Source organism: Amphiprion ocellaris, chromosome 24 (genome assembly GCF_022539595.1).
Source record: "Amphiprion ocellaris isolate individual 3 ecotype Okinawa chromosome 24, ASM2253959v1, whole genome shotgun sequence".
NCBI lineage: Eukaryota > Metazoa > Chordata > Actinopteri > Pomacentridae > Amphiprion > Amphiprion ocellaris.
The window spans coordinates 9,502,603-9,517,447 of NC_072789.1; the positions used below are offsets into that span (position 1 = coordinate 9,502,603).

Genomic DNA, 14,845 nt, shown 5'->3' on the forward strand with positions numbered 1-14,845 from the left:
CCAGAAAAAGAAACAAATTACCTCAACAGGATGCAAAGCAGCTATAAATAGAAGTAAAAACCCACAAAAAGATACAAAACAACCACAAAGAGTTGCAAAATAACTACAAAGGGACATAAAATAAGCTCAAAGCATGCAAAATTACCATGAAAAACAGCTAAATAGACACAGAACAACCATAACAGGATGCAAAATGTCCACAAAGACTTGCAAAACAACCACAGAGAGACCACAAAAACAAAATAACCACAAAGGGATGCAAAACAAAAACAACGGGATGCAATATGACCACAAAGAGAAACAAAATGACCTCAACAGGATGCAAAACAGCTACAAATACAAGTAAAAGCCCACAAATAGAAACAGAACAACTGCAATGAGACACTAAACAACCATAAGACCATAAATAACCAGAAGAAGACCACAAAGAGAGACAAAATTACCTAAATGGGATGCAAAATGGCTCCAAAACCAAGCAAAAGAACCCCACACAGATGCAAAACAACCTCAGTCGGACACAAAATCGATCCTGAAAACCAGCTTCTACTCCAACCAGTCTTCTGAAATGAGTGTCTGTGTGCCTTAAGGTGTCCTGACACGTGAGTGACAACCTGAGAATCCACCAGTGGGAGTGGAGGCTGTGGAGAGAAGGTGGGAAAACCCAGCCAGGGTGTGACTGCAGCATCTCCTACCTGCTCTTTGACAGAAGCCAGGAGGTTGGTGGTGGTGGTGGTGGTGGTGGTGCTGCTGGAGTCCGCCGGGAGGCCGTGACCGCTGGGCCCCTCTCTGACCGCCATGGGTCCTTCCCCCTCCGCGTCGGCCTCCTCCATCGCCTCCACGCTGTCGTCCAGGCGCCCTCTCTGACCCTGCAGACGGACCACAAGCCGGTCAGGATGTTGCAGGAGGATGGTACCGTGCACAAAAAATCGTTCCCTCCGGGGGGCCACTGAGAGTTGTGTTACACTGTGTGACTTTACAGGAACCACATTGTGTTTTTCTTACTCTAATAATCCTGCAGGGATTCATGCTCTGAGCTTTCTAAACCTCCCTGACATCCCTGGAGGCGCTCAAACCACCTCTTGCCGTTCGGTCTGCCTCTGGAGGAGGCTTTTTATGCATCATAATGAGCAGCAATAATCAGATTTGCTTTGCTTTTATATCTGTTTTCAGCCTCCTGAGGGGATTTAACCCTTCGCTGGCGCAAATTCTCATGCAATAGTTTTTTTTTTTTTTTTTTTTTTTAAATCTTATTGCATGTGCAGCTGCACATCTACCAGCATGTCACGTTCTCTATTTTTTCCTTGCCTGTCTGTCAAACATCAATCACTCCACCACCATCCATCCATCCATCCATCCGGCTGCCAAGGACGAGGTCACACCGACTCACCGGACCGGAGCCCGGGGAGCGCGGCGCGGCACCGAGCCTCCCTCCTCCAATCCCTCCATCCCTCCCCCTGCAAGCGGCTGCGGCTGTCAGCGCGACTCACCGGCCAGATGTTGCTGTTAGAAGCAGGCCACAGCTGGCTCGATCCGTCCTGTTACGCATCCATCCTCCTCCTCCTGCAGGCAGCTACTACATTTCCCACGCGCCCACGTCACGAGCAAACAAACAAACAACCCGCACGTCCTCTCTCCGTGTCTCCTGCTGTTGTTGTTTTTTTAAAATTTATCTCGCTCCTTCCTTTTCTGTTTTTTGTCCTCCCCGGTGTGGTTCTTCTATGCGCCCATCTATCTACCCCTGGCGTCCGCGCGGCACCCAGCCACCCACCAACCCGCCCAGCCGCCGTTACCTATCAGCGCCGTGACGTCACCATGCGGCTATGGATTTGTTTTACCGATTATCGATCAGCCCGCCGATGCATGGGACCCCGGTCGCATGCGTCTCCGGTGCGGCTGCAGGAAGCATGCAGCAGCAGAAGCGGCAGCGGCGGCGGCTCCGTGCAAACAGCCCCGCTGGAGAGGAGCGATGCAGCCTGCAACGGACAGCGTGCGTGCGTGTGCAAATGTGCATGTGCGACTGTGCACGTGTGTGTGCGCGCTGTCCTCTACACAAACCGCTGCAGGCCTGACCGCTCGTTATGAGACTCCCGATGGAAAATTTTGTCGTAAAACTTTATGGAGTGCAGGTATAAATTATGGAAGTCCATCTATGGAAAACCATTCCTGCCGAGATTGTTCTCTTTTTTTTTTTTTTTTTTGATGCTGTGGAACTTATTTAGGAAAAAAAATAGAATCAAATCAATCGTATAACCTCATGTTAAGTGTGCTGTATTTTTTAAGCTACTTGTTGGTTTTATATTAAATAAACATCAGCATCAAATTAACTAAATGTTAAATCAATGACATCATGGTCACTGAAAATTGGTATTTTTTTTTTTAGGCTAAACATTATATTTTACTTTCCATTTTAAAATATGCTGCATTTTTTAAGCTACATGAGAATTTCTTGTAAAATCATTTTAAAGCCCAATGAAAATATAAAAGCATGCTAAAACTCTACAGCATGTGGCGTTACCTATTGTTTTCCACTGCTTGTTCAGCACGAGGCATTCGGAAAAATGTTGAACATGTTGATTCCTGTTTTTGTTTGATTACATTTGATTATATTTGATTTTTTTAAGACAAATAATAATAAAGGAATTAAGTTTTATCTTGTTTTTAGTAAGTTAGAAATAAATTTAAAAAAAGATTAGGAGTCAAACCCATATATTAATAATTGGAAAAAATCTAAATAAGCTACCGAGTCAAATCAGCATTAGAGCAGGACGTTTCAAATAATATCAATCTGTAAATTATAATTTATTAATACTTGGAGCTTTTATGTACCTCAAGGTTTAAAGAAAAATTTAATACCATTGAGGAAAAAAAGAGGTGAAGAAAGTGCAGAAAAACATTTTAATAATGCACTACTTTGGAAGACGCTTATCAAAGTTGAGTTAAATATTTATAATTTCTAGTAAACTGGTGAGAAAATGCAAAAACACTGGCTGGATTAACCTCTGAGGGGGCCTGGGGCAAAAACTTGTTTAGCCTCTGTTGACCCCAATTATACTTGGTGGTTTCATTATTTCAGAGAGAAAATTGTTATTTTGATAACTAATTACTCACGTTTAAGTCATTTATCAAAGGAATACTGTCTGGTTCAAGCTTCTCAAATTTGAATATCTGTTAGCTTCGGCGATAAACACATCGACCAATAATTAATTACTAAAGAAACTGGTGGGCACATGAAGGTAACAATTAAAGACTTTTCGTACTTATGTAATGGAATAATAGGATCTCCTTCTTGTGGCAAGGAGAATGCCATTGTTGTAAAAAGCTCATTAATTCTGGACTACAGTTCACTAGAAGACGTGTGAAACTGTGAAGTCAATTGGAAGAAGGTTCTTTAATCTGTTGAGACCAAAATCGAGCTATTTTTGCCATCAGAGTAGAGGCTATGTTTGAGGGACACCGAATACTGCACATGGCGGCATCATGAAGTGAAGCATGGTGTTCACAGCCTCATGATGTGAAGCATGGTGGTGGCAGCATCATGAAGTGAAGCATGGTGGTGGCAGCATAAAACGTGAAGCATGGTGGTGGCAGCATTGTGATATGAAGCATGGTGGTGGCAGTATCATGATGTGAAGCACGGAGGTGGCAGCATCATAATTTGAAGCACGGTAGTGGCAGCATCATAATTTGAAGCACGGTGGTGGCAGCATCATAATTTGAAGCATGGTGGTGGCAGCATCATGTGAACCACAGTGGTGGTGGCAGCATCATGATGTGAAGGATCATTATGTGAAGCACGGTGGTGGCAGCATCATGATATAAAGCATGGTGGTGGCAGCATCATAATGTGAAGCATGGACGTGGCAGCATCATGATGTGAAGGATCATGATGTGAAGCACGGTGGTGGCAGCATCATGATGTGAAGGATCATGATGTGAAGCATGGTGGTGGCAGCATCACGATATAAAGCATGGTGGTGGCAGCATTGTGATGTGAAGCATGGAGGTGGCAGCATCATGATGTGAAGCACGGCGGTGGCAGCATCATGATGTGAAGGATCATGATGTGAAGCATGGTGGTGGCAGCATCACGATATAAAGCATGGTGGTGGCAGCATCATGATGTGAAGCATGGTGGTGGCAGCATCGTGATGTGAAGCACGGCGGTGGCAGCATCATGATGTGAAGGATCATGATATGAAGCATGGTGGTGGCAGCATCACGATATAAAGCATGGTGGTGGCAGCATCGTGATGTGAAGCATGGAGGTGGCAGCATCATGATGTGAAGCATGGTGGTGGCAGCATCACGATATAAAGCATGGTTGTGGCAGCATCATGATGTGAAGCATGGAGGTGGCAGCATCATAATTTTAAGCATGGCAGCATCATGACGTGAAGGATCATGATGTGAAGCACGGTGATGGCATACCCTGTGTAACATGACAGAAGTTGAACAGTTTTACAAAGAACAATGAGGTAAAGTGTTAGCATCAAACACAGGATCAAGGCTGTAATTGCAGCTAAAGTTGCATCTACGAAACACTGTCATGAAAAGGGGATGTACTGATGCAATCACCTACTTTACCTTCTATATTTTTCAATTAATTGACTGAAATCCATTTCACTTTGACATGAAATATTGTGATATAAATTTAACAGATTTTAAAACATCTCAGAAGCATTTTTAACAAGCTGAAAGTGGCTCTGATAACCAATAATAATATTGTATGCATTAATGAAGCATGTTTAACTAACACAGGCTGATCCAAAGTCATAAAAAGCGCAATTTTCTTCCTGGTATCATCAGAAAATAAAAACAGAACACAGGTACATGCACATGCCCATTTATTTAAATGACAACTAAAAGTCTGTGTGCAGTCTTTAAGAGAAGCAGGGTCTCACACTGAGTTGTCAGGTGGATTTCTCGTCTCTATAAACACTTGAGGGATTTTCTGCACAACAGCTGCCTTCTTCAGTCTCCTCTGGTACATTTGCATTGGAAATAAACTCGCAGGAAACAAAAAAAAAGCAAACAAAGCGAGACAAGTGACGCAATCTCAGGGAGAACATTGCAAAGTTAAGCCACTAAAGGTTCCCACTACTGGTTTGTAAACTGTTAACTCCACAGAGCGGAGGAACAACACTATCATAAACTGTGAATACAGTACCTGAATATTTAACAGTTCATAAAAATGAACCCGTTCTTCAAAGCAAACAATATCTAAAGATGATACATTCGCCATTCCTTGCACTGCAAAATAAAAAATCCAAGTGTCACGAAAGCTTAGGGAACAACACTTGACACCTTTTTATACCACGTACAGATAAATTATGCACCACTGTTTAAATATATCGTGTAGAATAAAGGAAAAAAAAGCCTCAAACCAGACAGACAGACAGCCGTGTTGAACATGACACATCCCTTGTAAGAGTTTTCAAATGAGAGTCTGTCACCGCTGCAGCGTTTTATTGGATTTATTAGGACAAACACATCACCACCATGCTTTTTCATTTCAGGAGCAATTCCTCCTCGACAAATGTCCCTGTAGGATTAGGATTTCACTGTCACAGTCGCGGCTCCAAAAAATTAAAACTATTAAACGACTCCAGGCTGAACCGTCCGTCAAACATCACAGGAAACTTTTACCTGACAGTCAGCCGTATTTCATTGTCTGCTGCTGTTTGGGAGCAACTTTCAAACTCGCTTCCTTCATCTTTTCATCTAAAGTGAAGCCCAAATGTATTCACAGTCGTGGCACATTTTGATTTAAAGTGAATTTGTATTTGACAAACAGGTTTCTTCTGGCTGGAAATGACACAAATAAGTCAGAAAAGTTGGTACATGCTGAGATGTTTCAACTTTTTCTGCACTTTTTCTCAAAAAAACGTGTAAAAAAGTAGTCATACTTCTTGAAACTGGTGCAAATGCTTCAGAAAATGCAGCTCCAGTCCAGCAGGACAAGTGGTTCTAGTGATTTCTAACATGTTCTAATAAACTAAGAACAGTCGAGAAGTTGAACAAGATGCATTTGCACCAATTCCAAGGAGTGTGAATGATTTTGGAAACAATAAATTCTCAATAAATGTAAGAATTTATTGGAAATTCTTATTTGACCAACAGGTTTCATTTGGAAACACTAGATTTTAACTATTTCTGCTTTTATTTGACATTTCTACCCCCCCCCCCCAAAAAAAAGCACAAAATTAGTCATACTCCTTGAAAATGGTGCAAACTTTAAAGAAAATGAAGCTTTAATAGGACTCTAAATGGTCCTGCTGACTTCCAACATGTGCTAGAGCGAGTTACTTACTTGCAAATGACGCCTTTTCTCAAAATTCTGCACCAATTCCAAGCAGTTCGAATCATTTTTTACATGGCATTTTCACCAAAAATCAACTTTAAAATAGTTAAACATCTATGGCTACCATCTCTGACAGTGTTTTATTATCTGTCGTCACTTGTTTACGCCATTTCCAGCCAGAAGAAACCACCTTGGCAAATAAAAAACGAGCTATAAACCAAAATTCAGTCCAGGCATGAATAATTCAGGGCTTGCCTGTAAATGATTCAGGTTTTGGTTGTTTTTACTGACAGTTCTCCTACATTTAAGAATTAATAACAAAAAAGTCACATTTAACTTGTCAAGTTGCTTTATTTACCACTAGAGAATGTTATTTTTTACTATTTTAACTACTGAATGAACAAGAATTGAAGTTTCTTGTGCCAAAATGCTGCAGCGGCGAACGTTTCTCTCATTTAACTGTAATAAACTCCCATTCTGTCAATGAATACACGTCATGGGATGGAGGCTTCGGCGTGACCAGGCTGCGCTCTAACACTAACTTCTCCTACTGACGTCTACAAAGTCAAAAAACACTGCGTTGGCAGGGAAAAACTGCTTGGTTGGCATGTTCAGAACTCACGTTTTTAAAAGCTCGTCTGCCTTCATCTTCACAGGGAATTACAGCGGAATTGGATTTCAGCTTGTCGGCCTGCAGAAGGAAACCATTCTAGGTGTGAGATTTGTGTTATTTGGTTGAAGGAGGATGGATTAACATAACACTGAAGGTTTTTAACACATTTAGATGCACAATCAGGATGTTTATTGGCACTGCTGCACTTGAACGGACTCATTTTTTGTTTGTTTTTCCTACTTTTAAGTTTCAAGTAGAACCCATTTTGAACATATCTGCAGATTAAAAATGATGCAGCTCATCTGCACGTTTCTCGGATCGTAGAAAGAAGCAACCTTTTGCAGAGCAGCAAGCTAAAAGTCTTTTTTTTTTTTTGGCCCTTTTTAACCGAACAAATTCACCGTATCGTTTGGTCACATCCGCCACCCGCAGCTGAAAACGCTCAAACCTCCAGCATCCCTTCAGACAGCAGGAGCCCTTGGTCAAAACAGAATAATATTTCACGTCACTGGAACCACAATTCATTATTAGCACGAACACTTTAAAACTTCACAAACTCGATCTTCATACAACCAGGGAGGGAAACTAACAGCAGCCGTCGGCCGAAAGCAGATTTGAGGCTGTGAATCGAATCGGCTTCCGCGGTTTAATGCTAGTTTCCAGCCCTGCACGCGAGTCGTCTTTCAAATCGAGAAACACAGAAATGAAAAATACCGCGACACGTCTAACGGAGAACTAAATCCGTGTTTTTACAAATTAAAGCGGAAATAAATAGAGAGAGGACAGTACCTTTGCATAAACATGAGTACAAAACCTAACAGTCAGTGGATGTACAATAAATGCGAGTGAATCCGAGGGGCGTGTTCGTGGATCTGTGACACCATGAACCAGAGTTAGAGGACGCCTCGTTCCCTCCAGACCAGAACTTGAAGCTCTACTCCAGGTCGTCCATGTCCTCCGTTGCGACGGTGCTGGTCTGTTCTGAGGTCACACCTGGAGAAACAAAACAAAAATCAACCACTTGAAGCAGAAAAAGAGCCCAAAATGTCATAATGACAGTAATTTGAGGACTTCACATGGATTATAATCAGTATTATCTTGTGTTATCACATTTTAGAGACTGTAATTACCTGGAAAAAAAATCAACAATAAGGTCTTCTTAGCATTAGTCTCACTTTTGCTGCTTTAAGCGTCTATACAGAACGCATGTAGTGATATTTAAGAGGCAAACATGACACGTGATTAAAATGTGACAAATCATGTTTTTAATGTATAATTTCTAATAAACATTCCAATTTTAAGCTTAGATTTGGCGATTTTATCTTATTTTTGGGTTTCAAGGAACTTGTGATGAGCATTTTTGTACATTTTATGACCACATAAGATTTTTGCTGTTTCAATTTTCCAGCAATTAGATCGAAAACTTTATATATACACTCTAAAATATGTCATGAGAGTAAATATTGATGCCAAACAATGCTGATTGGCACTCTTTGCGAGGTGGAAAAGCCTCTGAAACTGATTTTAAGTCTTAATTTGAGCAGAATAACCTGGATTTAAACACTGGTTAGCTTTCTTACATTGCTCAGTGTCAAGATTTGCAGCTTTTCTGTGCTTTATGCCACTGGTAACCCGAGTATCTTTGGGTTTCAAGGAACTTGTGATCAACATTTTTCACTTTTTATGACTAAATAATTAATGTTGCTGAAAATTCTTCCAACAATTCCATCCAAAACTTCATCTAATCTCTAAGATATGTCATAAAAAAAAGCACAATTTTAAATGTTATCAATTTGGAGAAGCCTAGTTATGGATATAAACACAGAATAACCACCTTTTTTTAATGGCTACAAGGACAAACGTCTTGTTTTTGTTGAGCCTCGTCAACTGAAACAGCTTTTAGATTGTCTCAGGACAATAAACTTTTATATGATTTCACAGACTTCAAAGGAAAATAAAACAGCTTGCTGCTTTTTTGGCTCCTCAGAGACAAGAAGTCGAAGAAAAAAACGACAAACTACACCACAGATCCTCATACAGGGATTTTTCCTGCCTTATTGAAGAAACAGATATTAAATCTTTAAATATGTGCAGCACAGACAAGTCTAACATCAAATCCTTCTTACTTGAGGCATCATCGTCATTGGGAGACTTCTTCTTTTCCTCCACATATCCGTGACTCAGCAGCTTGGACATGCTGACCGGTGGAGCTTTCTTATCGTAAGACCTGAGGAGGCGACAGGAGTCAAACATGTGTCACAAAACCCTTTTTTAAAATAAATTCTGCTTTAATTTAATGATCAAAACTCTTACGTTCTCTTGTATTTGTTGGTTACGGACAGACCTTCCATCTGACCAGCGGCACCATCGGGAGACATCTGCAGGACGTTACAGTGATCCAGACTCATGTTTGTCATTAAATCAAATAAAAACACGCGAACGTGGACGGTTCTGACTTTGATACTGCAAAACTACAACACGTATTGACGTTACTCACAAACACACAGACTAATAAACCAGTACAAACTTGATCTGGGAAGCAAAGGGATGAAATGAGGGCGGGAAACTTCACGTGAAATTAGTCATGCGATGGAAAATGATTCAGGAAACTTGCATAAACAAAACCGACTCGAACCCAAAAAGCAACAATTGATGGAGCTTCGACTTCCTCGGCATGTTCTTTACACTATTAGGGAACATTTTTAGATACAAATTTCACAATATATGAAAAGAAGATCAGGAGACATCTGCTGATGTCTTTCTTACAGCCAAGATTAACCCTCTGAACCCTAACATCCACCAGAATGTTTGAAAAAACTCCCAAACTAATACCATCTATCAGAGCCAGAAATTGTAAAAACACAATCAACTGCCAGATTTTCAATTTTCCAATATCTGTTTTTACTTAATCATCTATAATGTGTTGTTCAGCTGGAAAATCTAAGTTCTAAACCGTATTTCATCAAATTCACTTTATTCTACATCTTTTTTTTTAAATCGCCTAAAATTACCATTTATTCTAACCTGATTCTGTAAAAGCAAAGTTATGTGCTCCTCATGAAACAGTGAAACTATTAGTGCCTCAGTTGCAACCGACAGTCACTTAAAAACTCTGAGACGCATTAAAAGTGTATTTTGTAAAAATATTCATAGTACATATTGTCACCATTTTTTCATTCTAACCTTGTTATAATGCAAGACATTTCAGAGTACTCTTTACTTCTTCGTGGTTGTTCTGTTTCCATAGAGGTGAAGGATTTTTAGATTGTAGCGAAAAATGAGCCTGGAGTGAGGAAAAGTGTGACAGGATCATTAAACGATGAGAAAAAGCTTGGGGCTCAGAGGGTTAAAATAAATATAAGATCCATAAACTTGAATCTTTTTCCTTACAAAACTTTGCATGTTGCAATCGTGTCCTGTCAAAGCACCACTCTGTACTTACCTGAACTTTTTATTTTCCAATATTTGCAGGAAACTTATCGCAGCAGAAGCAGAAATTTAAATCCAAATGAATTCTAACTAAACTGCAAAGGCAACAATGGAGCAAAATCAGGTGAAAAAATGAGGGTAACGGATGGTAACAATGGAATAAATAAATTAAAGTAAAGATGGAGGACATCAGCATGGCGTTAATGTTGGGAGTGACCAGTTCAGTCCATTCACCTTATTTTTATCATGGGAAAATATATCAGTCTCTCTTTCCCAAGACGAACCGTTATCAGTGCCAAACGGTGCAGCCAGAGGCTGCAGGCCCGTCTTCATCTGGCTGTGAGGAGACGTTGCTTTGCTGCCGCTGTAAGCACAAAACCACGGTGACAAGCCATGTGAATTACTGCTTAGCTGTACGTTTCGCTAAAGCTGCAGCTCACGCTCAGGAGACCCAACAAGCATTTAGAAAGGTTTGGTCTTTAAAATGCAGCTGGATGACTGCAGCGCTGAAAGTGGTCGACCAATGACTGTCCTCAGAATCCAACACACTCCAGTGTCATGCTTGTTTGAACATCACGGTTTTCAGCTACTTACCCTTCACTGCACTCACACTATTATAAGGTTTCTACTCTGAAACAGTAAACATCATTAAAAATAGGCCCCCAGGGGGAAATGTGCGACTCAGAGTTTTGATTTGAACACAAACTCATCATCTCAACATGCGGTGATGAATCTTTATTGTGTTCAGGTATCTTATTTGAGTGTCTAAACAGTGTTCTCACCTCTTTGACTCTTCACCTCCAAACCAGTTGGATGGATTGTAGGCTTTCTTCGGTTGATCGTTGGCATCAACATCATGACTCAACAGCCCTGCAGGAGGGGACACAATATTCAAACTGAAACAAAAGCACTGGCAGCAATTATGAAGCATTCTGTCTCACCTTTAATAGCACAATGTGGCATTTAATTTGCAGCCTATTCAGCCCAGCGCCTAAACAATTACTCAGCTACAAGCCGAGTCTGGAAATCTGCCTTTAAGGCAGCCTAATCCCAACTCCCCACTATTCTCCTTCATTGCTACCAGAGCAGTGATTAGAAAAACAAATCCTTATCCATCTGGAACACAATGTAGAAGTCGACCCCTAACTTTTCAGCATAGGAAACAAAAATCACTCTGCAGCAGTTTTTTATGTTACACAAAGAGAAGCAGTGAAGTAAAAGCACCAAAAAATATATTTAATGCTCAATAAATTTCATGTGTTTCAAGCTTACCAAGAGGCCAAAGCATAAATAAATGGCAGCAAATCATGTTAAACAAGAAGTCTGCTGCCAATTTAATGCAACACAGTCATAAATTAAACATTTTTTCAATACAGTCTGGTGTTGCATTGTCGCAACAGCAGTGATTTTGCTATTAGGGCTAAATAATTAATCAGACCATTATTGGAATCGCAATTTGTCCAAGTGCAATATCCAAATTGAAGGAGCTTCAAGGTAAAATGTTTCACAATAGACCTTTTGCAAATGAAGCAATGGAGCACTTTAGGGATGACATGGAATTGAAATATTTTCCAGACAGAAGAGAACATGCTTGTTTGGTACAGACCAACTATAAAAAATTAATTTATGAGGTTTATAACCTTTTCAGTGGAAAAGAAAAGCAAACACTACAAAAATCGTGGGATTTATTGCACTATTTAAGGTGTATAGTCTACAATGTCAATCAGCCTAAAATGCATATATGGAACTCAAGGTGATATTTTTTACTACAGGAAAGCTTCTTGTCCCCAGATAAGTAAAATTTGCAAATGCTGCAGTCTCAATAAACAAAGGAGGCTGTTATGCTTCTCTCAAAATGTATAGGAAAAAATAACTTTTTTGGATTCTTTCTTTCAAGCTGTGGACCTGTTGGCCACTTGTTCTAGACTTGCATTTCAAAGAGTTTGAGCCACATGTGTCTGCATCAAACAAATCAGCTGGGAAGTGTTTTTATTTTAAAAAATCATGACTTGCACTGTTGTGTTTCAAAGTCTGAGCACTTAAAGCAGCAGCAAGTTGGTGGCTGGTTACTTTACCTTTATGTCCTCCTCCCTTAGCGAGCTTGACGTAGTCTGAGTCCGTCTCGAATATCCCAACTCGCCGTCCGCTGATCCTCTCCACTGGAGAGGTTTTGTCAGCGGTCTGGGACAAACCAGGGATCTGGGAGGTCGGTCCAGTGACGCCGCTGTTGGCAGCCCCAGGTTTTATTCCTGCAATGAACTGAGAATTACATCCGCTTTGCTTTGCCATGAGGCTCCACTTATAAACTAGCGGTTCCAGGGTTTCCTTGTAGCACGGCAGGCTAAAAAAACTTACCGCCTTTCTGCTAAAAATGTGTCATTACAGAGAATATTTTTAATCTTGAGTATAAAACAATGCTTACAGGTAATGGAGCCAGAAAATGTTTTGGATGTATATTTCCCAAAGTTTAATTTCAATAAGTCTTACCGCCGGGCTTGGTCCTTCGATGGTTGGGTACAGCAGCACTCATTTCAGCTCAAGACACGAGACAATCTGAAGAGAAAAGGGAATACTTTACTATATTAATATTAATAATCACTATTTATGTAGCACTTTTAGAATCAAGGTCACAAAGTGCTTTACAGGACAACAAAATAAAACCAAGTCGTAAAATAATCTGAGTTTAAAAGACAGTCAAAAGCACAACGAGGTGTATAAAACCAAGATAGAGTTAAAGAGGCTGAAAAACTATTAAAAAATATATACATATATAATGTTTTCAGTGTCACAAGTTAGCAAAAATAAAATAAGACTGAAGGACAGAAAGTTTTGGGAAAATTACCAGTTTAAAATTTTCTGAAACACTACAATTAGTAATATAATTTCAGTTTAATATTTATTTTGCACGAGATTTAGAACATGTGATGGATTATTAACACATGAGACTCAAACTAAACATTACCTGATCTATACTATATAATGCAAGAATGACAAGTTTAGGACACAAATCTTCATTCAATCATGTACTACTACATTATCTAAATGGCATAGGAAATAGAGAAAGTACTGCATAACCTACACACTAAAGCAACATTAACAAAAAATACAAGAATTCTTGGCTCAGTAGCAGCATCTGAGCCATCCACATTCTGCAATTAAAGCCAGATGTATTGCGCAGTAAACCCCAAATTGCAGTTTTTGCAAATTAATTTCTAATCATGTTTTTGAATTTTGTTCAGTACAGCAACCAAAAACCTGACATTTTTCTGCAATAATATATAACCAGGTAAATAGCATGTGTCCCCAATGTACTACAAACCATTAGTAAAGATTATAAACCACGTTATACAAATAATGCATCATCATCTGGCATCTACGCCGTCCTAAACTGGCCATTTTTGCCAGTGTTATTCGGGTTGTGTGACTTCATGCGAAACATGGTGCTCCATTAACTGCACAGAGGCAATTATGATACTACCAACATAATTAAAATTGACTTAAAACAAAGACTGTGCATTTATTTGTGACAGAAAAAGCAGTAAATTAGCTAACTCCTGCGAACAGCATGCATAAAATAAGGTAGAGTAGCAGTATATTACATAAAAAAGTGAGCCTGCAGGTGTAAAATGATAAATGCACGTTACACACAACGTCATTGCTATACATGGAGGTAAACACTACCCAGAAACACACTGCAGGTATGTTTTTCTACAGTTTTCCATGGTTTAGTTTCAACTTAGCAATGTGGCTAACAAAGCCTTACTAATTAAGCTAGCTGAGCTAGCTAGCTGCCGCAAGTAGCATCCCGGCGTTACATTTAATTTGCGCAACAGCAGCGTTAGTTTTCGGGTGCGCAGCTAACAAAACTACAGAGAGAAGATAAGCGTAACATCTTACATTACCTGTGGCTTTCACGTTCTTGGTTTTGTGTAGCTGGTTGTGGCAATTAAACGCCGTTAGCTTCTTCTTATTCAAGGATGGGCTGGTGGACACGGCTACTTCCTGCTGCACCTGCTGCCCTTTTCCGCTGCCAAAGATCGTGTGTTTACGACAGACTCCTCACGCTGAGAAATATCTTCTGCTGAGAAATATCTCAGCGTGAACTACACGGTCATTCTCAGAGCGGATCTCGAAATAGAACAAAGTGAGAGTTCTTTCTTATGTTCATTCTGTGAAGAATCGGAGAGACGATCTTTGATTTTTCAAAATGTGCTTCAGCGGTTTTTCTTCGCAGCAAAATGAAGATTTTCATTTAACAAATCAAGAAAATAATACATTTAAAAAAGATTAGTCATTTTTGAAATAAATTTTAAAAATACAGTATAATAAGAATGAGAATAAAACTAAAACATTAAAATAAAATAAAATAAACTTGTGCATAGAGATCCAGGAAATCCTTGGATTTGTCGAAATTCCATGTATGTATATACATATATATATATATAAAAATAAATAATTTTAGCTCTAAATTAGACAGATTAATTGATAGGACTTGACAGTGT

General features: G+C 39.8%; 2 protein-coding genes across 4 annotated transcripts in view; both read right to left on the reverse strand.

Moving 5' to 3' along the window:
• The window catches only part of LOC111564000 (plakophilin-4-like), a 64,238-nt gene extending 57,175 nt beyond the window's left edge, over positions 1-7,063 (reverse strand). For 2 of the 3 annotated variants that reach the window (XM_055008485.1, XM_055008482.1), the window contains exons 1-2: positions 1,488-1,627; positions 693-866 (exon numbers count right to left, since the gene is read on the reverse strand). In XM_055008485.1, the coding sequence (XP_054864460.1) occupies positions 693-830 (138 nt within the window). In that variant the 5' untranslated portion in view covers positions 831-866; positions 1,488-1,627. Of the gene's footprint in view, positions 1-692; positions 867-1,487; positions 1,628-6,923 lie in introns of those variants that run through there. The other variant, XM_055008483.1, reaches the window with a different exon arrangement.
• Positions 4,828-14,402, reverse strand: c24h7orf57 (chromosome 24 C7orf57 homolog). The gene is made up of 8 exons (XM_023263330.3): positions 14,246-14,402; positions 12,831-12,896; positions 12,419-12,592; positions 11,126-11,213; positions 10,578-10,707; positions 9,228-9,292; positions 9,041-9,141; positions 4,828-7,907 (listed from the first exon to the last, which is right to left on the reverse strand). The coding sequence occupies exons 2-8, from the start codon at positions 12,871-12,873 to the stop codon at positions 7,849-7,851; spliced, it is 660 nt and encodes a 219-aa protein (XP_023119098.2). The 5' UTR covers positions 12,874-12,896; positions 14,246-14,402; the 3' UTR covers positions 4,828-7,848.
• Positions 14,403-14,845: the final 443 nt, after the last annotated feature.

Excerpts from the sequence above, each read along its gene's own strand:
- c24h7orf57 (XM_023263330.3), bottom strand. The coding sequence starts at position 12,873 with ATGAGTGCTGCTGTACCCAACCATCGAAGGACCAAGCCCGGCG. Across the intron at positions 9,293-10,577 it reads TTTCCCATGATAAAAATAAG|ATGTCTCCCGATGGTGCCGC; the intron begins GTGAATGGACTG and ends AACGTCCTGCAG. Across the intron at positions 9,142-9,227 it reads ACCAACAAATACAAGAGAAC|GTCTTACGATAAGAAAGCTC; the intron begins GTAAGAGTTTTG and ends TCGCCTCCTCAG.